The 23,375-nt window shown below is 42.3% G+C and overlaps 2 protein-coding genes across 17 annotated transcripts in view; one reads left to right on the top strand and one right to left on the bottom strand.

Annotated features, from left to right (window-relative positions):
• Nucleotides 1–2,887, bottom strand: part of LOC137787718 (formin-like) — a 48,877-nt gene extending 45,990 nt beyond the window's left edge. For both annotated transcript variants that reach the window (XM_068580421.1, XM_068580420.1), the window contains exons 1-2: nucleotides 2,846–2,887; nucleotides 375–2,062 (exon numbers count right to left, since the gene is read on the bottom strand). In XM_068580421.1, the coding sequence (XP_068436522.1) occupies nucleotides 375–1,941 (1,567 nt within the window). In that variant the 5' untranslated portion in view covers nucleotides 1,942–2,062; nucleotides 2,846–2,887. The remainder of the gene's footprint in view (nucleotides 1–374; nucleotides 2,063–2,845) is intronic.
• Nucleotides 2,888–6,093: 3,206 nt separating this feature from the next.
• The window catches only part of LOC137787478 (ryanodine receptor 3-like), a 93,600-nt gene continuing 76,318 nt past the window's right edge, over nucleotides 6,094–23,375 (top strand). For all 15 annotated transcript variants that reach the window (XM_068579962.1, XM_068579958.1, XM_068579961.1 and 12 more), the window contains exons 1-2: nucleotides 6,094–6,405; nucleotides 23,121–23,240. In XM_068579962.1, coding sequence (XP_068436063.1) covers nucleotides 6,358–6,405; nucleotides 23,121–23,240 — 168 coding nt within the window. In that variant the 5' untranslated portion in view covers nucleotides 6,094–6,357. The remainder of the gene's footprint in view (nucleotides 6,406–23,120; nucleotides 23,241–23,375) is intronic.

The raw sequence follows: 23,375 nt of genomic DNA on the forward strand, positions 1-23,375 counted from the left end.
CAACAACAACAAAAAAATACCATGACAGGGCTGGCAATGATAATTTACAAGGCAATTCTTAATGAATGGACTAGGTGGTATATTAGATCAAGGCCAGGGTGACAAAGTAAAAGAACATGTTTGTCAGTTTCAATGCTGCAGAGTAGTTGCTGACAAAGACTCACACACTCAAATCTCTCTCAAGGCTTTTCTTTCTTGTTCCGTTTCTTTGGAATCCAGCAACAGTAATGCCAAAATGAAAGGGCATATTCTGTCAAACGCTTCTTACTACGGAGATGATAAAAGCGCTTGTGTCGACATTAGCGTCGAGGCAGGGAGTTGGAACATGAATCGTTGTCTTCAGAAAAGGAGCAGCGCGATCTCTAATGACTCACCTGTTGTCGTGGAGTTGCTGGAGGAGTTCCACTTGAAGCTGCTGGGCCGCCTGCTGAGGTTCAGCTCCAGACGGGTGACAGTCCGCTTGTTGCCGTTCTTGTCGGTGACCTCAGAGAAGATTTTGGGCTCATCTGTGTTACTGGAGCTGTCTTGCTCGTGGTCCACATCCTTATCCGAGAGCAGGACGATGCGGTGGTTGAGGTGTGGGCTCGCCTGCTTGGGGCACAGAGGGGACAGGACTGGGGACATGCTCTGGAGACTGTTGGAGGCCGGAAAAGATGTGTTGAAGACCCCAGCGAGAGATGGTGAAGAAGGGCTCTTTGTGTGGGATTTAGCTGGAGGGTGAGGGTGGGTGGTATGTGATAAGGGCAACCGTAGCCCCTCAGAGAGCCTGTTACCTGTCTTTTCTCTATTGACTCCCAGCAGGTGGTCTCTGTTTGGTCCTCTCCACTCTCCATACTCCTGCTGGCAGCTGCTAGTCCCTGGATGGAGCAGGGCACTGTCAGGGCTCGTATGGTTGACAAGTTGCACTGCCCCATCCACATCCTGCACTTTGGCCACCACCCTGACCCCTTTATTAATCTGGTTTATTTCCCCGTACAGCTGCTGAGTGGACATGGCTGTTGATCCAGTCTCAGAACCGCTCTCACCGAGGGAATTGGACTTCTTAACTGGGCGAAGGTTGTTCCCGCTTTCCTGCCGCGACAAACCCTCCATCAGGCTGCAGAATGACGACTCGTAACCCAGCTCACCGTCATACTCAGAGAAGTCGTTGCAGAAATCAATGTCGGGGTCAAATGTCCGGTTGTCCTCTATGAAGTCCCAACCCTCACGAGTGATCTGGAAGGGTTCCTCCATGGGCAGGATGGGATTACTGGCCGCACTGACGTAGGAGCCGCTGACTGGGCTGTCAGTGACATGGCCAAAGGCTGAAGGACCTGGGATCTGCTGCATTACTGAGGCTGAAGACATGGACGCACTGTTGTGGGAACGAAGCTTAACAGATGAAGTTCCACTCTGACCTTTCCTCTTGATCTTACTGTGCAGGATATTCTCGCCGCCGTCGAGCTTCTTGCCTCCCAACTTCTTCAGCTTTTTGCTCTTGGATGTAGCTCTCTTTTGCTCTGGAGACACTGTGAGAGAATAGTTGCTGCTGCTGCTGAGGACCTGACCTCCAAGGTGAACTTCCGGGCCCTCTATGTAATCCTGGAGTTTCCCATCCTGGTTACCCATCCTGACTTTGATGGCGCAATCCCTACACAGCGATAAGAGATCTGCCAGCAACTGGTGGTGCTCCGCTGCAAGCCAGCAGAGCTCTGCAACCGCCTCCTTTGTTGCCTGCTGGGTGATGAGGAGTTCGCCCGAGTAGCCGGAAGACTGGCCTCTTTGTTTGGACACGGCGAGATCCTCCTTTCCCCGGTCATGGTCATTACAGGCTATTCTGGAATGAGGGGCGCGGCTCTTGTACTTGAAGCATGGGGCCCGCCTCTTGGGGAAATATAGGCTGATGTTGCTTAGCTCACAGATGGGTGCATATAGGAGCAGCACCGTGTGTGTGCCCTCCATGATGGGTGCAACGTTTATCGCTCGAGCACTCCGAGTAAGTGGTCAGCCCCCAGACAGAGTGATTGGGCTCCGACTGCAACGGGAGGATCTCCGGCTATTCATCACCTGGCCTGTCCAGATACTGCCGGTGAGAAAGTACACACAGTTTTAGATTACGTGAAGATAGATTATTTGAATGACACTGCTTAGCTAATTATTTTTAAGCATATCACAAACTGCTCTTTTCCCTACATTAAACATTACACTGTCAAACCCATTTGTTGATGAACAATCTAAATACATTCAAACACTGCATACATCACACACACACACACACACACACACACACACACACACACACACACACACACACACACACACTTCATCATCCTCTCCCAGCAGTGCAGCAGAGTTGTATGAATGGATGAAACATTTCTAAACCGCATTTCATGAACATTTTAAAAGCTGCAGCCGCATAAAAGCTGAGGTTGTCACACAAGGGGACGACACACGCAGAGCCAATGCTATTGCTGCCTTTTGAGATGTTTACAAGCAAAACAGACGCACATTTCGCATGTGCTTCAGCGGATTCCCTCAACATTTGGCACTACGCATCTCTGAACTGTTTACATCACAACATAATCCCGTGGGTAACTGTCACCTTGCAGCAAGCCCTAGAGCAATTGCCAGTGCTAAAATGGCAGCATAGTTGCACAACGCTCCGGGGTTACTGCAGTATATTGCAACTGAAATCGAGAAATATTCAGTTACATTTATTATAAATGAAGATATGAGTGCATAAAGCTCTGCATTAGCAACACAACAGCCTGACGTCAATGTCAAACATTTAATTACGTTTCAGTCAACTGTACCTGCAGCAGGTAAAGCACAGCAGCACTTCGACACATATTAAACAGTTACTCACCCGATTTAGCGGCATGGCAAATCATTCTTCACATCTCTGTAATGCAGCCAGCTGGTGTTCACCGCTGCCTCGCAGAGCTGCTCTGTCGTGACTGACAGGACTTTGGTCCAATAGATAAACTCAGCGCTGGTTTGCCGCTGTGTGATTGGTTCCTTGGTATTCATCCACATCCCACATTTTGAGTCAGTGCAGCTGCAGCTTGCAGGTAGACCATGTCATGTTTCAGGCTGTGCGTCGTAAAGAGAGGGGGCGAAGAATGGCCGGAATTCATTTAATTTAACGGTCGTTGGCAGTGTTTAGTATTTATCAGGCTTACATTAGTACTTTGTTGTACACGCAGAGAGGTAAGAGTATGTGAAAGTACCTGCTCTTTGAAGGCCTGGCGAGGTGCCATTTCTTACTAAACAGAGACGCCTAGTGGCCAGTGTATGCATTGCTATTATACCACTCCGCTGTCTCAATTCCAACTATGAATTTGACGTATTAATCTCTGGCAAGGAAGTGATGTCTTTAGTCAAATTATAATTTATGTTTTTGTAATGGAGCAGGATAGATTAAAAAACATGCTGAGATGAGCAATAGTTTATTTTTGTACTTGTTTACATGCCTTTTTCCTTTCCCTTATTTCTTGTTTTCGATATCATCAGGCAGCTTGTGCCTTTTGGAAATCCTGGGGCCCGACCGAATGGATGAGGAAGAAAGCACAAAAGAGCCGAAAGCCCGAGCGTCCCAGAGGCCCACTGAGCACACTGTCACCCACCTTTACCAATGTTGGTGTTGTCTTCAATAGAACACTTAAGTGTCTAAATGTATTTATTTATTGTAGCTGCAGTGGTGTGGAGTTAATGTGGTGACTGGGTTTTAAAATATTCCTGAGTTCTGAGAAGAGGAGCACGTTGGACTGGTTGTGAACGCTTCAGAGAGGAGAGAGGAAGCACAGAGGCCAACACATGCAACACAGATTAATTTAATAGTCAAACATTAAATGTAATAAAACTACAGCCATGCTGGTGGTGAATGTATCATATTTAATAAAATTAAAAAAACTATACCAATCTAAACCACTCTAATTCCACACATCTGGTCACATTAAATCCTTCAGAGGTCAGTGACATGTTTAGAGACAGCAGTGTGTTTTACCTGCATGAACTAGTTACAAACAACTTGCAGTTGACCCTTTTCATCTCCAATATTTTGACTTCAAAGTAGGATTTTACTTCTTTTATGCACATAAATTAGCTATCAACTTTAAACACTTTACATAGGGTTATTCTTTTCTCTCTTTAAAAATATATATGTAATATATATAGATGTACACATGTATATATATATATGTACACATGCAACACTCTCAGAGTAACGTGTGCAACAGTTGAGTAAAGTAGAGGCTGAAGGACCGGAGGGCGCAACAAACCAAGAGGGTTATACTTTCGTAAACTGACTGGTGAAGTACAAGGGGGTTGTGAAATGAGCATGTTCTGATTAGCCTGGTGGTGTCAACAGGCCATTTTCACAGCAGCTATTTTGACATGTCATAGCAAGGCAAGCACAGGTGTAATTAATCAAATTAATTATGGTCCCGTGCTATTTAGCGAGTCAGCCATTCCAGTGAGCCAGTGTGCGTAACACCACGGCCCCGGCCCCCCGAAACGAAGCAGGGCCATAACTAATGCTGTGATTTCTATACCCGTATTTATTCTGCAATGACATGAAACACGACGGCTGTGAAAAGGGTCCATTGGGTAATAAAGACAGGAGAGGAGGAACAGCATGTGTAATCATAAATGGACCCGTACAAATTGAACAGGTCTGGGCCAAATATCTTGAACACCTGATGGAGAATGTGCTATTGGACTGGAATTATATTTGGAAAAGAACTAAAAACCCAACCATATACATACACACATATAATTTGATTTATTTTGTTATGGTTCTGTGTCTGTATATATTATGTATTTATGTGTGTACTCTGCTCACTTGTAATGCATATCTAGAAAATGTATACAAATTTAACCACAAAAGACATGTATGGAGGAGAAGGAGGAGAAGCAAACGATTGAACAGAGAGTTTTCCTGGATCCAGAGCTTTTAATCTGTCCACTCAACTGAGTTACAGTCGACTGTATTTGTTTGATATCGGCTGAAGAGAGAAGGGAAGGAGCAGATGTGTCGACGCTAGAGGGCGGCATCGCATAATAATAAGGGAGTACTTGTGTTTATTTAACGTGGTTGTAGAAGATGAGCCTATAGGCTTCTTTATGGCAAGGCTGAGGGTCATCTTTGATTTAACAGTGAGGCTAGACTGATCGCTGTTCACAGAACAAAGTTTAAATAATTTACATTGCATTAATATTTTAAAAATTAAATTGATTGTAATTTGATCTTGAATAATTTAATTAATTTATCCAAACGTAACGATTTAAATAATTTAACACTTAAACAATTACAAGTCAGTTTTGCCTCCTGTGATGTTCTCTTTTCATGAAATGAAGAGAAACGCACTGAATCTCAATTCTCTCAAATATTCTCTTTACATTTATATATAATAATATAAATATATTTACATTATATATAATATTATAATTTACACAATATATTACATATTAATATATATATACATATATAAATATATGCATTTATTTTAATTATATTTAATATATATATATATATATATATATATATATATATATATAAAATCTAATATATTATATATATTACATTTTTATATATATTCACATTTTTTTCTCGCATAATGTAAAAATATTGATAAATATTAGCTACATCTCGGCAAACACCTTATGCATATGATGTTTTATTAAGGTAAATTAATGTGATTTTTAAGTGCAGATATTGTAGGTTGGTGTTGGTATTGGATGACGTTTTCCACTTCCACAGTGCTTATAACACATTGCCTCTGGAGCAATACGTGGACACTAATGCTAAGCTACACGTGCACTATATAGAAGATGCTTAACAGTAGCGGGTGCTGACCATGGTGCTGAATCCCATGACTCTCCTGCATACGAGAAGTCCCTGCTGCCGGTTTCCTCTTCACTCATCAGCATGTTTCCTGTGCAGCCGGAGCTTGGCGGTGGGGCGGAAAAGCGGGACGAACTGCTGACGAGCTTACCTGTGAGGCAGTGACCATTTCAACGCGTTTAATGATCTTTGTTTGAATATTCGCGCGTTTCGCGGTTGTATTAACGGTCTGCCGGTGACGTCGAAGATAAAGACCCCGCTGCCGTTTCTCGGCTACACGACGTGGCTTCTCCCCGGCGTCTCCCCGCCTCACCGTCCCCGCGTTGCTCCAGCCCGCCGATGCTGACACGCACTCCTGCTCCTCCTCCTCCTCCTCCTCCGGGCGGCGAGCCGGGCTTGAGCACTGGGGCTTGAGTGACAGATGCTGCGGTAGTGTCCCCGCTGTATGGCCGTGGATTTAGCTATATGCTAGTATCGATAGGAGAGAGGAGCCAGCGGAGGCTTCCCGAGTCTGAACGGGCTCATTTGCAGCCATGGCTGAAGGTGGAGAAGGAGAGGATGAAATCCAGTTCCTCCGAACTGTAAGTACATTTCCCTTCCCTTGTACTTGATATATGCGTGTTGCTCTTTTTTCCCCCCACGTTGATTATTACTGTCGCTTTGCCCTGCCACTTGGCTTTCCTCCCACACGTTTTTGCATCCTTTCATTTGGTACCCCTCTTGTCTTCTTGCAGATGTTTGAGGCGGCGATAGTGCGCTGTTGTTTTGCGCATCGCTCACTGACAGCTATTGTCTTTCCTGCAGCCTCCGTCTCAAGAAGTTGACAGCACTGTACGTCCCATGTAAAACTTGCATTATACACCTGGCTGCCCCGTGGTAGTCACAGTTGTCTACAATTTGACAGGTTGACAGCAGCAAAGCAGCCACTGTGATTTCACTTAATAAGTAATTAGCACAATTAAGTGGTCACTTGTATCTCTTTGAGGGCCAATGGCGCTCTGAACCCGTGGACATGCTGTTTGGTGATATTTTCAAACGCACCCCAGGGTGTCTGTGCAGCATCAAAGGTCTATGAAAATGAACTGAGGGCAACATTTTGTAATAAAATATAGTGTTGCTGCATCAGAGCCAGGTTTCTAATGCTGTCTTACTTATTGAAATACAGCCAGTAGACAGACTGTATCATATGGTCATAAAAATAAGCTGCAAGTTAATAATAATAAACAGGTTGTAGACTATTTGATCTTCTTGGCTCTATACTACAGTGAACATATTTGCCTTTTTAATTTAATATTTCTTCAGCTGAAAATGAATGTTAAAGATTGGACAATGTCTGGCATTAGTTGGACACTTTCCACCGTTGACGGACATAATCTCCTCATCTATGGTGAGAGGCATATCATGTCTGAAAATGTACAGCCGTCTCGGCTAGATGAAGGAGCAGAGCGCTGGAGGTCTTCCAGAAAGACCCCGAGACAGCAGGAGGTGTTTGGTTGCACATACTGCTGGCAATGCTGTTTGTAGTTTCCCTTTTATCAAGCTGCTCACAGATGCGCAACCTGCTGTACTTTGAGGTAAACGGAGCAAAGATTTTCTGTTTTTTCAATGCAAATGATTGTAACCTGGCTATTTTTTGTGGACATTTCCAAACACAATGTGTTTCAGTAATCTTCTAATAACTAACCATATTTTGCCTACAAAGATACTGGTGTCATGTAAGCAGACCCAATGCAGACCCGTGCCACTACCTTTAGTTATCAGAAACACAGCAAACAGTAAGTGATGGATTCTTGACTAAGGCAGTGTTTTGGCACAGAAAGGCATACCTATCCCCAGGCCTGCCATTGATCTTTTAAATGTACCTTTCTTTCACTCAGAAAAAGCTGATACCTACTCCTTATTTGTCCCCTAACCTTTTAACCACAGCACATAGAGGTCACCACATCAGCATGCCTGCCACTCCAAAATAGAGCTGACATTTCAGCACCACTCCTCCTCATTTCTGGGCATGAACGTAAATGCCACCAATTCACAATCAGGAGTTTTCATGAACAAGCTTCATGAGAGTTGAGAACTTAATCATGTTTTTCCCTTGCTTGGAACATTTCCCCCCAGATGTAACCACGGGAGAAAAATCCAAATGACATTGACTAAAGGAAACTGCTGTTGCTTTAAAAAGGGCTTAGCGGCAGCTTGTTGCATTCGTCCACACAGGGAAGCAGCTGACAGGCTGGATGGTGTTGTGATGGGGGCGCAGTGAGCGAGTTTGGTGTTCACGAGTGTGACAATGTGTGTGTGTGTGTGTGTGTGTGTGTGTGTGTGTGTGTGTGTGTGTGTGTATGTGTGTATGTGTGTGTGTGTGTATGTGTGTGTATGTGTGTGTGTTGAATGCAAATGTGGAGCTGTAGCTGTGTGGTGCAGTCAGGCTGCACCAGACATGCCACAGCAGAGCACAGTGCAGAAATTATTCATCAGTCCCAGCAAGGCACAGCTGAACTACTCAGTGTAGAGGAACAGACACAGACACAGACTGTATATACAGAGACATACATTTATCCATAGTACATGACGAAAGTCAGTCCTGCAGAAACAAATGCTCGGTTGGATGCACATATGCCTATTCACAAACATACTGCATACACAGTCTGTACTTGCTTTAACATAGGTGTCACTAAGTGGCGTACCGTCTGTGAGGATGTGTGAAAGCTATATATTTCTTGCTGGCATCCAAATGTTGCTTGTTATTGGAGTCAAGGAGCTTGATAAAGCAGTTCACAAACTGCCTTTTTTCCAACAGCACAAAGTAATTTCCCTCGAGTGGTAGCAAAAAGTACCCCTGCCGGACCGCTGCCTATAAAGCCAACTCAGTGGGAGGAAAGGAGGAGAGAGAAAGAGTGAGGGTATGTCATCCATGGGTAATGTAATGTTACTGGAAGAGAAACTTTTTGCTAATTATGAACCTGGAGAGAAAGTGAAATGCTTCCCCCAAACTGCTGTTTAATGTCAGCGGGGCCCACAGCGACACCTTAATAAGGCTGCATATTCTACAGGATCTTCATGCGTCCTGTTTGGAAATTGGATACATCCTCAGACGCACAAGCTTGAGCAGCACTGACTTTGTAATAACCAGTATAGTGAATAAAATATCAACTGAGGCTGCTCATTAGTAGTTTTCTAAATGAATTGCTTGCCTACTGTGCATTGTCATTTAAGCAGGTGGAGAGTAGAGAGTAGGTTTTTTGGTTGTTTGTTCTAATCCGTATAACCATCCTGACTGAAGGCCACTCATTAGTAAAAACATGGTACAGCATGCGGTGCACGGGCACATGGCCACATGCTTCTCTGTTGTGAGTATCCTTCCCAGGCGAATATCAGATTCTGGTGATCTATTAGCAGTACGAGTGGGAGTAGGGACTTTACAAAGGCCAGACTAGGGCTGTGACTAATGCACTGTGGCAGCGTTTAGCTTGTTTATGTGAAGGCACTGGTCTCAGTTTGTATCCAGACGATGACATCAGAGGAAATACATAAAACTGTAAAGAGTTCATTTTGGTTTTGCAACATGCCTGTGACACCAGTGCCTGAGCTGGCTGCCTCCTTACCCACTTATGACTCTGTGAACACCCTGCTGGGTTTATCTTTTTTGTTATTTTGTTGCTGTTGCTCTTTTTTTACTCTGCTTTGCCTTTGAACATATTTTGCATTTCACAATTTCACTTTTTCCTGCTTTTCACTTTTGTCTCTTGTCTCCCTGTGGCTCTTATGCGTCTCATATCCACAGTGATCAATTGTGTCTTTGCATGTTATGTGCACTTGAATATGTGTACGTGTTCAGTGAAATATATTCTTTCTTTCTTGTAAACTGTATACTGTCTTTAGTTAGACCACATCACTGAAGCAGAGACTGTAAATAACATGTTTTTAGGTTGTGACTGACTTTTCATCACAATCCTGAAAAAAATAACATCAAATTATCTAAAAAACTATATATAAATATAATAAGTTGATACATATTTGTGCATATTTTAGCGCTACAAGTACGCCTGACTTGCTTCATATTTGGCTCCTCTATCACTTTCCCTGTGTATAATTATTAGAGATCACCATGAAATGATTCCCACTGATGGGAATTCAGTTCAGCACATCATCACATTCTGCTTGACACTAAGGAGAGGAGCTTTAATGTTATTATGATGAGGTCTGCTGTTATTTCATGGTTGAATTAAAAAAAGTAATAGCTCAGTTTCGTAAGGAACCAAAAGGCTTTTTGAGCAGAATTGTGCAGATTTGAGTGCAGAGATTCCCTCAGAAATACATTTGTGGAGGAATTCTATCATGAAACCAAAAAAAAAAAATCTTTTCTTGCAAATTGTGAAAGAGAATATTGTCTTGTCTGATGTTTTTTGGCAGATGTTTTTACAAGCTATCTGGTTTATTTTTGGCATACCAACTTGTGCAAGAGTGAAATAGAATTGATCCAAAGTGGTTCTTTTCCCTAAAAACTACTCTGAATGCAATGTTATACAAAAACTACTCTGAATGCAATGTTATACAAAAACTACTCTGAATGCAATGTTATACAAAAACTACTCTGAATGCAATGTTATACAAAAACTACTCTGAATGCAATGTTATACTAAGTATAAGGCAAGCATGGTATTGACAAAGTACATACTCTTTTTCTGCATTGCACATATACTTCTATATCTCTATTGCAAAATGGATTTCCTTCATATTTACCATTAACATAACCTGAGACTCCTTCAACAACTCAACTTGCAGAAAAGTAAAGTATGTGTAAGGTTTTGTGTGGAAGTGTTGTTCAGCAGCAGGCTGAGTTTCTGTGTTGCGTGATGAAGATGGACAGATAAGATAGGCCTGTGATGTAGAGGGAATTAAGCCAGCAGGCTTGCCCAGAGACAGTGTGTAAAGCTGCTGTAATGAGCTATTGATCGTGCCACCAAATGAAGAAATTTCCTCAGTAATGTCAGTGGCATGCAGTAAGCAGGCCTGACTGATGTGGTGTTTCAGAGGATGAATATTTAATAGGCAGTGTAGGAAGCTTCTTCCCAAAGAAGACCCTGTAGTTCTTTTCTCTTTGGTTGTAGACCTCCAACATGTCTGCCATTCATGTTTGTAACTTTCTAATCAGAGGGTGGCAAGCCTTGCTCGTTTTGTTTTTTTGATGTCATTTCGCTACGTTTCAAAATGATCTGCAAATCTATGTCAAACAAACTATCAAGCGTCATCAATATCACATAAAACTGCATTAAGAAAGGCTTCCTGACAAATACAATGTGTTGACAAATATGTTCCCTATTACATTGAAATAAATAACACCCACCGATTGATTGTGTGTAACACGCTTAATTGTTATTCACACCAGGGACACAATAGCTTTTGTACTCACTTTATTCGGAGGTACAGTATAATGATTTTTCTTACTTACGTTTACAAAGAGCGCTGGCGTCGATGAGCCACAGCCCTTTTGGTTCTCTGTAACTTCTTTTGTGCTCTGGCCACCTCCTGATATCCGCGGTTGGCTGCTTTGGACCAACAACAATGCAGTGTAATTAATCCTGCAAGCTCCACTGACAGCATAGAGAAAACATGCAAACATAACATTGTTGCACACCAAAGAGGGCTGCTCATCCTGTGGCCAATGAAGGACATACTAACCACTTGTTTCGGTCTGTGTAACATCACATGACCATAATTAATGTTTGAAAGACATGTTGAGCACCATACAGAGCTACTTTCTGTGTTAGCCAGTTAGCTCTATGTATCCTGCAGTGCATTGCTTTGCGGCTGTTCTCCAGTTGTTTTTACTTCTTATCATCCCTTTTCAATTCAACCCCAAAAATACCATGTGTGCATGTGTCACATAGCCTCCACCACCACCAGCCACTGTTAGTCTGTTGGTAGCTGTTGCCTCCTCCATAGCTAGCAGGGCCATCTCTGCATCTCCACTTTACTTAGCCATTGCTTCTTGGCAGTTAATGTTGGCTCACACATACTAGGCTTTATTTCTGAATATGTTGTACTCCAAAAGGTTGTGGGTATCCATTAGTCACTGGTCGTAGAACATATGTGTCCTAAACCAATTTATACTGGTGTGTTTCTTTCTCACCTTTCCTTTTTCACATTCAACTCTCAGCAAAAATGCAAATACGCCTATTTCCCTAAAACAACTCCTTTCAGTTTATTTTAAATATGAATGTTGCGTGGCAGAAGTAAGCTACACTAAGAAGAAACCACAGATGCTACATGTATGATCAGTGTAGTCAAGACAAGAATGTGGTGCGCGTGCATGTGTAGGTGAGTCTACCAGTGTTGACAGACTTTTTCAGTTTTATATATGTATTCATTTCAATCATTAAATAGTAGCTACATTGTGGGATATGCTGCTCCACATCAACTATGTCCCCCATAAGTTATCACTGTTTGCTACCCAAAACAATTCAAAGAATTGTCTCCTCAATTCTAATTAGAGCAGGGATGGCAAGAAAGGTTTAGCTCATTTAAAACTTTCTGTATACAAAATAGTGTACAGCATCCTAGGGAGATGTATTCTCATGTGGAAAGACTCAAACGGGACAGATATCTGGAGCTGGAACTCAAGTGAACATTTTAAATGGACATTTTCACCAAACCAAGAGGAACAATCATATCTATTGGTTGACTTCCTGAGAACTCACCTTTCTTACGTGACAGTGAATACATGACAGTGAATAATGTGCAACTGGAACATTTTAGGATTTCCTCACGTGTGCAACCGACAGACTTGTTACCACGGAAACAGTGTCAGTGTCTCAATTTTTCTTACCGTAGATAAAAATCATTAAAACGCTCACTACTTTTTTCCGTGCTTGTGAATCATCCTCCTCCCACATAAAGCAGCTCTGGTATACGCCGTAATTATGTCCAATGTTCTGTGTCCCCTCTGTGCCCCTAATAGACCATTTAGAGAAGTGTTTACTGCTGCAACCTGCTGCCGTTGAGGTGCACTTTGTCGCAGAAAGTTAAGTGTTAAGCTTAGTTTGCTGAGTCTTTCGGCAAACCTTGACAGTTTTCTGAAAGTGTACTCCCGAAATTGTTATGATGTGGGAAAGGTAATCCCAGTGTCACCAGTGCATTTTAGTGGAGCGTCTTGTTGAATCAGTTGAGGGCGTTTAATAGATCCCTTCACAGCCGACGTCATCATTACGTCATTGTCTTAGCTTTAGGCAAACACAAATCACCTCCGAGAACTGGGCTAAAGTTACACATTGAAAATTTTATCTAGCTGAGTCGTTGGGTGCTAGAGTTGCTAGAGTTGCTAGAGTTGCTATAGTAGAGATTCAATGTGATAAACTGATTCTCGGCTCCAGAGATCTATAATATTTGCATTGCAAAGATGGAGACAAAATGTTTCCAATAGTTTCGCTGATCCTTTAGTTGACCTCCTCAGCCATCACAGCTGCTGCACAGCAGAAGCCTAAACTATTGGAGAGATGAAAAGATGGCCTGCTGTCGGGCCTATTTTCAGTAACCAGTGTAGCATCAACGCATTATTCTACGTCCGCCCATAAAAATAAGTCATGATGTTTACGAACAGAAAATGGGTTCGTTGAGTAATTTGCAAGTTCTTGACATATCGGTTCATATAACATTACACCAATTGCTCTGTGGAGAAATCCAGTGAAGTTCTCCCTCTAGACAGAAGTCTCAGCCTTTAGATCAGATATTGGACAATGGTGGCGTTTCCCACCTTATAAAATATTCATACGTCTTTAACAACCTCTGTGTTGCACCACGCTAGAACAGACAAGACAATATCGCTCTCTTATTTATTATTATATTCATTGGGTCTTGTTGCTGCAGAGTCAACTATGTGTATTATAAAGAAAGGCACTATGCTGCCTTGCCAGCAAGCACGGTGGAAGATTCATGGGGGTTGCATGAACACACATGCATGCCAGCACATATTCCATGTTCAACCCACGCTAGCTTCATCAGTGTTCGACACAACGTGGCACTGAAGCTGCTTCTGAAGCTTCGGTCTTTGTCTAGCCCTGCAGGTGAAAGAACGCTTGGAGATAGTCAAGGCTTTTTTTTATTCCCCTACTGAGCTGAGTATCTCTGCAGCGTTGCTCAGTTTATTTCTTTGCCCCCGTTAACACTCCTAACTTATAAAAGTGTTTCTGTGGCCTATAGCTGAGGAGCTGACACTTCAAAACTACCTCACCAAGCTCCTAATGGCCTCTTCCTGAAATCTATGATAAATCAGAGTGCTGCAGGTTGATATTTGATGCAGTAAAAATGGTCTTGAGGAGACGGGATGTCTGTTTTTTCCTCCTGCTTTTTCCTGACATGTCGCTCAGCTTGATATGCCCCTAAATTTGGTAACTGTCATCATGTCAAACTATTTCAGCACTTTGTCTTTCCATCCTCCTTCCCTTGTATGCATATTTTCTCAGAGTCTCAGCTGTGCTTTAGCTTTGACACCAAACTCTTCACCTGGGCATCATCACCAGTCCCTGAACAAATAGAGTTTGACGCAGCGGCGTTTCAGCTGTAGTTTAATCTCAGCTCTCGTCTCTGCAACCAGGTGGCTGAGGGCTCTGAAGAGTTTTAGTCAGGTCAGGCCTTAAAGGACAATGGGCATTTTTATCCCAGATAAGCTGACACTGCGATTACTGTTATTGCATATAAAGGGAATTACCCACGTCTCAGCTGAACAGGGTAAAACACCAATTATAATAATGATTCCTTCAGTTTGTAAACACATAATCTAGCTAGACTAAAGAGCCATGCAATATACTTTGATTTGGGGGTCTAGTTAAAAGAAAAAAATGATTTCCTAAAAATGTCTATTTCTTAAAAACATTGTCAAGCAGACATTGTAATGTCGTTGTTTGATATAATGCCGTGACATCTTTTCCTTGTGCATTGAGCACAGGCTGTTTGCATTACTGAAATACTGCAATCTCTGCTCCCTTTGTTCTTCTAGGTCACATATACAGTGTCGGCTAGTCCTAATTCCACTTCTTGACCTAAAAGCAAGGTTTCTTTTCTATCTCCACCCCACTTAGAAAAAAATCCTGCCTTTCTTTAGCGAGACACAGTTAAAGTGTGAGTCAGGCTTTGCTTCCCGGACGCCAGATGGGTGCCAATGCACCTGTTAGTGTGGCTCTCCCTTTGGACCTCCAAGGCTCTTCCCCTAAAAATGCAACACACTGCTTGTCAGAAAGTAGAAATGGCCTGTTTTCCCCTTCTCTGTGTTCTGCCACAGAAAGTCTCAATTCCCTCGATAACTGAGGCTACTTTGTGGAGAGGAAGCAGAGGTAGTGAGAAGTAGTTTGTTCAATTTGTTCTGCCGATGCGAGCCTCGGCTATAGCCCACTGTCACATATTACCCCTGAGCATCCTCATTGCTATCATGTAGGCAGGGGAAAAATACAATATTAGTCAAATCTTTATTGCCTCACGTGAAAGCACTTCAAATATTGAAGAGATGTCCCGTTGCCATGTTTTTCTGTCTTTGGATGGACAGTGGGGGCCGAAAGCGAGGAAGTGATGAAAATGCTTACTTAGCCTTTCACATTGAAGCCACCGCCAGGGAGGAGAAGCAATGCTGCAAGGTGCAATGAAACACTTTGCAGCTTCTCTTCTCTGCTCCTCTGCTGCTGAAGCATCCTTAATACCTCCAGATCTGGGAGGGGTTTAATTTGCCCGTGAGTAACACTTGTTTTTCTAAACTTTCTCCTAACATTACCTGCAGCAAGTCTAATGGATTCAGACTGTATGTGTTCTTTTTATGTCTATGCGCTAATACACACCTACTTTGCAAAGCTAACAGCAGCTCCAAACATTCTGTGCCATTTTAAGATGTAGACATTTTTCACCCTGAGCTATTTGGCTCACAGTGATCGCCATACCTGTCCAATCTGGGCGATGGATTGCCTCTGTCCATATGGTTGCTGCTGTTCACAGCTGTATAGCGAGAGTGTATGGTGATTATGTAATTAGATTGCCAACAGTGATTAGGCAATATGCAGCAGATGATTGTTACACACACACACAAACAACCCGAGAGGATTACATATGGATGGGGCTATTGAACTACCACAGATTAGATTAGTTTGCAGTGCTTTGGTGGTGTTTTCTTGTGTGGTGTTCTTTGTTTATTCTTAGAAAGTCGACTGTGCATCAATGCACTTTGCAGCCAATTGCCTCAAAACAAGCTGAAACTGAGAGATAAAATAGTAGTTAAGCTATTTTTCTGTGTGCAGTGATACTAAGAGTTGCTGTATATTGGTGTAGAGAGCTTGGACTTGTAAAATATGGTTGCTGATGTTAACCTTAAATGGGACGTTGCACATTTTATATATATATATATATATATATATATATATATATATATATATATATATATATATATGAATAAAGTTGACTTGCAGCAGTTTAGATCTACAGGTAGACCACACGGAATACAACAGGGAAATGTTTTTAATGATTTCCAAACGAGCCTACCTTCTGTGTCTGTGCCAGAGCCGTCCACAATGCAGCTGCATGCATTTTGTGCCAGAGACGGGCCACACTGTTCAATAACAAGCTGTAAAGCCGTCATCCTCAGTCCCCGAACCAAAGCGTTTAAAGTAGCTGCCATTTTAGAGGATGTCAAGGTTAATTTATAGTGTAACTCTGAATGTGTGTGTGTGTGTGTGTGTGTGTGTGTGTGTGTGTGTGTGTGTGTGAGAGAGAGAGAGAGAGTGAGTTCTTGTGCTCACCATAGCTCTGTTTGTCTGTCTTTCTCTCTATTGCTCCGTCTGTGCTCTGAGTGAAGCATGTTCAGTAGTGTGCTTCAAGATGAGCATTCATTTTTCCATTGACACAGCCACACTGAGTCATGAGAGCAAAGCTTTGTTTCTCTTTAGTCCGACTTTCTTTCTCTTTTCATTTCTGCTGGTGTCACACCACAGCACGAGAGAGCATCATTATACAAGTCTCTGAATCACTTCAACAGGGAGCCAACCGAAAACATGTGTAATCTCCACTTGAATGTGCTGGAACAAACATTACTTGTCTTCCAGTGCTTCCTCTAAAACTGGAAGACCATTTTAGAATAAGATATAAAGAAGGAAATACACATTCTGCAATTATTGTCATGTAGATAGTTTCAGTCCAAGTCTTGTTAATATTCTATCCTCATTAGCAATTACAGTATGAATACAGCTATTCATAAATCCATCAGTAAGGTCTTAGTAACTTTTCAAAAAGTTTTTCTAAAATCAGTTTGTACATTTAAGTTATTTAAGTATATTTAAGTAATGTCTTAGCTAGTGAAGACTCACGTCATGTAAAAAGGACTTACTAGGAAACATCTGTATCCCCGTTTGATTAAAAGCTATCAACTTTATGAACAGGAAGTCACTGGAGCGTCATAATTTGTAGCATAACTGCCAAAAATACATTTAGAGGGTGATTTGCTATTTTAAAATGAACTACAATTTACTGTTTCAAATTATTTATATGGTTTATTACTGTGTGATAATTATATACACATGCACGAGGAAACATATTCTTCAGAGTTAATAGCGTAATGCAGTATTGTAAGAGAGGGAAAAATATAATCACACAATGTCTTTTGGTAATTTAGCGAAACGTTATTATCAACGGTTTGTAATTTCAAGTTTCTTTCTCGAAATTTGAAATCAGCATTTTTTTAAGTATCAGGTCAAATATGTTATATGACATTAACCCTTGAGAGGTCATATATTAGCAAGCTGATGTTAGTTTTGGCTGTCGGTTCAGCAACAACGTGACGTGTAAATGTCCACTTAATAAACATTTACATTGTGACGGGGCTCAGGACCTGATGCTGGAGCAACCGGTTCCAGAGTCAAAATCCTTTTTGATTGTGATATTTCATACCACATAGCATATTAAAGACTAAACATTAAACTGTAGAAAACAATAGCCAAAAAGGAATATGGTACCTCAGTCACAAACACAGTTGGATCCGGTCTGCAGTCCCTCCTCTCCTCTCCTGTTACAGCTGTGAATAGCCTTCCAGTAGGCCGGGGAAACACCTGGTCTGTTTCTGTACAAACTCTGTGAGAGGAGAAAGAGAAGGCGGTAGTGAAAGCATGTAGGAGTTGAAACAACTGCCCAGCTGTATTTTGTTCTGCAGTGTGCGACCAACTGTATCAATCTGTCCAGAACAAAGTCTCGGTACGTGAGCTGGCCTCTGTACAGCGCTGACTGTCAGCCGGCCCCTGGTGATGATGGAGACTCATTAGCCAGCGCACTGTAGGGCGGTGTCACACCGGGACAAAGGCAAGTGGTGGCAAGTGCTGTGGACTGCCATGTGTGTGTGTGTGTGTGTGTGTGTGTGTGTGTGTGTGGGTGCTGCATCAGCTTTGCTCGCAGGATCTTTTCTATCACTCTACCTGCTTTTTTCTATTCCTGTTTCCCTTCTTCTCCTCTCGCCCGTGCTGCCATATACCCTTCAACCTCCTCCCAGAAGGCCGTTTGGTGGAACCTTCAGATCAGTTTGCTGTTGAGTCTTTGGTGTGGGCTCAAGCTGAAGAAGACCAAACAAATCTGACCTCAGAGATCGAGGCAGGGAGCAGAAAGCTAATGCAGAAAAGGATTGCAGTCTGGATTTTATTAGCAGAAGCCTTTACTTAGATGGGGCATACTAAGCAATGGCAATTTCTTCTTAACAGGAGGTGTAATTGCCTTTTCTTTACAAACTTCTTTATATTTTCAAACCCTTTTGCCCCTAATGCAATTGTGTAAGACTTGAGCATGCACACAGACAATTGGTTGTTTTGGTTAATGCAATTTTAGCACTTTAATGCGTAACTTTATTTACCACATTTTAAGAGACACATTGTTGATGTGGATGCATGACTGACGGGTGTCAAGGCATCTCACGAGCCAAAATTTCAGGGATTTAAACAGGAGGCACATTAATGAAGACACTACTTGTCATGTTGTTCCTCAGCTTTGGGAGTTGTAATACTGTAACTCCCAGAGTCCTTATTATGCAGTGTTTATTTTCTCTGCAGCGAGGATGCCTAAAACTTGAGGCGGAATATCTTGCATGAAAGAAAAAGAGCAATGGTAATGTCATGAGTGCTAGGTGTAACATAGTGCAAGCAGTTGTAATACAAACCTTATGGGGGGCATGAAAGCAAAACTTGAAATACCGGAGCAATTCCGTTGCCATCACACCCAGACTGGCGGTTCTCAAAAACAGGGATAAAATCCTGTTTTCCTCCGTTGCTTTCCAGCTTTTTGGTGTCTGTATGATATTTTGTGCCTCCAGCTATACAGTACTTTTGTAGTGCCTCCAGGTACTTTCCCAAAGCGATGCAGCCCCGCTGAGGGCACGATAAGGTGTAAGAGTCTCTCCCCATAAGCTGATGGCATGCACCGCACTACCTGCTTAGATACTTCAGACTCCTCCCGAGAGTTCAGACTGCGTCTACTTACTCCAGTACTTACGAATATGTTACACTCCACAAACCCTGCACTTTTCATCTTTGTTGTTGTCTGGAACTATCCATGCGTACATTCATAAACAAAGTGAATTGGAGAGACAAGGGAATGCTATTTAAATAATTGCACACCTATAAGAGGCCTAATGCCGGTATTTTATTTTTTCACTACCCATTACATAACAACCCATTAGATGCCTATAAACTCTGTAATCACTCCTCACTATCGTCAACGATGATAATTTATTTAGGAGCAGTCAGTTTATAAGTCCATGCCAGCAGCATTACAAGGTCAGGCCTGTAGGGCAGCACTGGCAGGACTTTGTTGGTTTCCAGCAGAAAGTGTCCTGCATTCATTGGTTGATTGGCTCACTGCAGCCTTGTTGAGGAGACCTTTGGTGTGCCGAGCTGTCACTATGCAGAAATCTGCACCAATGCCATTAGTCCCCACCAGGAGAGCGCGATTGGTTGAAACCAAGAAAATAACGGGGGTCGTCATCACGGCCAGCTCATCCGTATGCGCCAGCGTTACTCACACAAGTCTCAGAGGAGTTTTACGCCATTATTGCACTGCACACACACAAACGCATGCGCGCACACACACACACACACACACACACACACACACACACACACAGACAGTGGATGCATGGATCTAGACAGAACAAAGGCATAATAGTGAAAGAGCGAGAGGGAGTATTATGATGAAATTGTGTGATGAAATGCAATCTCAAGGTGCCCTTGGAGACTCTGCTCACTCCTCACATTGTTTAAGGACAGCTGAAAGAGTTATTGTTTTCTTTAATCTATAGAGACCAGTGCCCTGATGTCTCACGTTGGCTGGCCCGTTGTACCGCTAGCTCTTTAATACAATATCATTGACAGCTTTTCTTAGCTTTTAGGTGTTGATGAATACATGCTAAGATGCTGAAAAAGGTAAATGTTATGCTTGCTAAACATCAGCATAATGCATGTTAATATGGTAACGTGAGCTCAAAGTAACACTGTGCCAAAATACAGCCTCACAGAGTGGTTAACATGACTGTACTCCATATTTTCGGTAATTTGCATTATTACAAAAGTGAGAATTGGGGTTCATTTCCTTACCTCTAACAGGCCCAGAAAGTTCTCTTTGGCTCTTGATGCAGCACTCTGCTTGACCTTTTTCATTGTTGCTGTGAAAATCTTTGCATTCAGTTAGCCAAAAATAGCAGAAACCCCCAAAGTCTGATGTGTTCTTCAGATTTTGTAAAGTGACCGAGCTCCAAATTGCGGAGAGCGTCTTCTTTCCTTACCTCACTTTATGAATGATTGATAGCAGTGAGTGCCCCCGCCTCCTCTGTAGCAGCCAGGTGCAACAGGGTGACTGAGTAAGAAGAGTCGGTGACGGAGGTGGGAAGAGACAGAGAGGCACAATATCAGATAGGTAATTAAACTTCAGTGCGGGGGTGAGATGGTGGAAAAGCGCTCGTCGTGGGCTAGACAGAGACACGAGTGGTAGCCTCTCTGATTAAAGCGATGCTTGTGTGTGTGTTTTTGTGTGTGCGTGCATGTGTATTGGCTCTCAGACAGGCAGGATAGCAATGCAGGGATCAATACGGTCCTAATATTGGCCAAATCAACCGTGTGCTCACTCTCTCACAAGGAGACTGATTGCATGTTGCAGCTCACCCAAGTCTTGATTTTCATTTCGGTCTTCATCTGTGATGAATAACATTTTCATATTGATCTAAGACTGTTAGCATTATAAAGTATTTCCTATAACGCACCCATAAATGGCACAATCAATTCCAACAGTCAGTGTTTACTCGATTAAGTCACGTTCACGGCAGAGTTTGTTGTGTGGGGATGAAAATGCTGTTTATTGAGAATACAACACTGTATTTCAGTTTGAGAGTCATATCTTGGAAGTTATGTGAAATAGTGCAAATGCTATTTACATCTGGGAAACTGATTATTACGATAACTCAACTATCTATGCCTCGAATGCGGCATAACCTCAACCCGTTATCGCTGAACACAATACTTTATCTTCATAGGCAAAGACTCCCTGTGCTTTGCATTGGAACCTCTGCCTGAACCACATCTGTGACACATTTGAGCATGAACTAAAACAAAGTGTCATGCGTGCAGTCTGAGGACCCTGAGGCACATCATATTGATTTTCGTGACATGCTTCTGAACACACACACATGTTCTAAACAAAACTATACATGCATCCAAAGACGCTTCTGAAGACACATAGGAGCTAGTCATCTTTATTTTTCTCTTGTGCATCATGCAACATCATAATGGAGTGCTTTTCTGTTACTACTACTGCTGCTGCACTCTGCTCTCAGCACAAACCCCCTTACATTAAATAATGCAGCTTGCTATTGTGCAGAAGCTCCCCATCCTCAAGCGGCCCGTATCAGCAGATTTCCGCTTGCTCTGCTATCGTGAAGAGTAATTGTTTCCAATTCTGCGTTTACAGGATAACAACATAATCAAGCCGTTTACACAACAGCAGCATCAGATGTTTGTTTTCAGCTGTTCTCTCTAAAGAATGCATATCGTGGGGGAAAGAGGCGGAGTCTCCACAACTGCCTTTGCTGATGTAGAAAATTGCTACAATTGTAATATCAATCGCCACATCTTCACAAAGACAGAAATCCCTACATTGCTCAACTGCATTAAAGAGTTGAATTGTTTATTCATTTGATTTTTTTTTTTTACATTTGCAGAGTTCTTTAATATCCTTACGTCAATGGCTGTGCTGATGCTAATATTGGATCCCATCAAGAGCATTTTCATATTCTTATCTTAGCGTTCTTTTACTTTTTGTAGTGCTTACTGCAGGGTTGTGCGTCAATGAGCATGCGTTCATGATCATTTTAATCGCATCCCCTGCAAAACATTATCATCTCTATTGAAGTCCTGCAGACATCCACAAAGGAAGGTCTCTAAACTTTAACAGATTTAAGTAACAGTGTCACTGAAATAAAGACAAAATGGTTGCAAATGTCGTAGGCAACTCCAATAGCCAATTTATGTTAATAGTGATGAAGTGAATAGTGGCAATGTCTCTCTTTTATATACATTAATTAATTAATTCACTTCGACCATTATATGACCATTTTTGATTGTGTAAAGCTCCAATCAATTGCCTCATTTGTACCATATAAACAGAGTAAACAGCCTAAAGGAGATTCTGTCAACTTAAAGGGATCAACCATGGTTGTCCTCTGTTTGATCATCACATTTAAACAGAAAATTCATCCAGTTAGCTGGGCCGAGGTAGAGACCAAACAAGATAACTTGTGCGAATAAGGAGAGATATTATATGTTTATTAGTTATTAAAATAACTGGTTGTGGTGGAGTCTGTTTAATTGTATAATTTTAATAGAGTATATGGTGTGCTTCTGATCACATGTGACAGTTTATTAATCCTCAAAAACGACTCAATTGTCAAACTCAATGTCAGATTACTCAAAATGATATATTTGTTTAGTGTAGTTCTGTCAAAATTGGCATGATTTCTCAATTTTTAAAACTGTATGAATGAGGTCCCTTGTGACAACACTTTAGGACCCAGACTGCTTCTAGATGTATGGTTATCTTTTGACTCTCCTGTTGTTGTTTCTCCACCACTGTGGTGGGAAACGACCAGAGACAAAACACTTATAAGGCACAAAAGTCTCCCCTGATCAATGAACGAGGGCGGGCGTGTGCGTGGGTGAAGTGGGGTTCTCTCGGGACACAACGCACACACTCACACAGTCTACATGCACAGACCCTCAGACTGAAGTCCGTTTTGTCTCGACAGGATGATGAAGTGGTGCTCCAGTGCGTGGCCTGCATCCAGAAGGAGAATCGCAAGTTCTGCCTGGCTGCTGAAGGGCTTGGCAACCGGCTGTGTTACCTGGAGCCCACATCAGAAGCCAAGGTAGGCACACAGACTCCACTGTTGCACCTCCACCTCTGATCTGTGGAAAAATTGATGTAAAAAACACTCTATTTCATGTTGGACTTGTTTCCTCTGCAGTTATATAATAATGACATGTTTCCGCACACATATAGA

Source organism: Clinocottus analis, unplaced genomic scaffold (genome assembly GCF_023055335.1).
Source record: "Clinocottus analis isolate CAN_PGR_092001 unplaced genomic scaffold, fCliAna1.0.p SCAF_17, whole genome shotgun sequence".
Lineage (NCBI taxonomy): Eukaryota > Metazoa > Chordata > Actinopteri > Perciformes > Cottidae > Clinocottus > Clinocottus analis.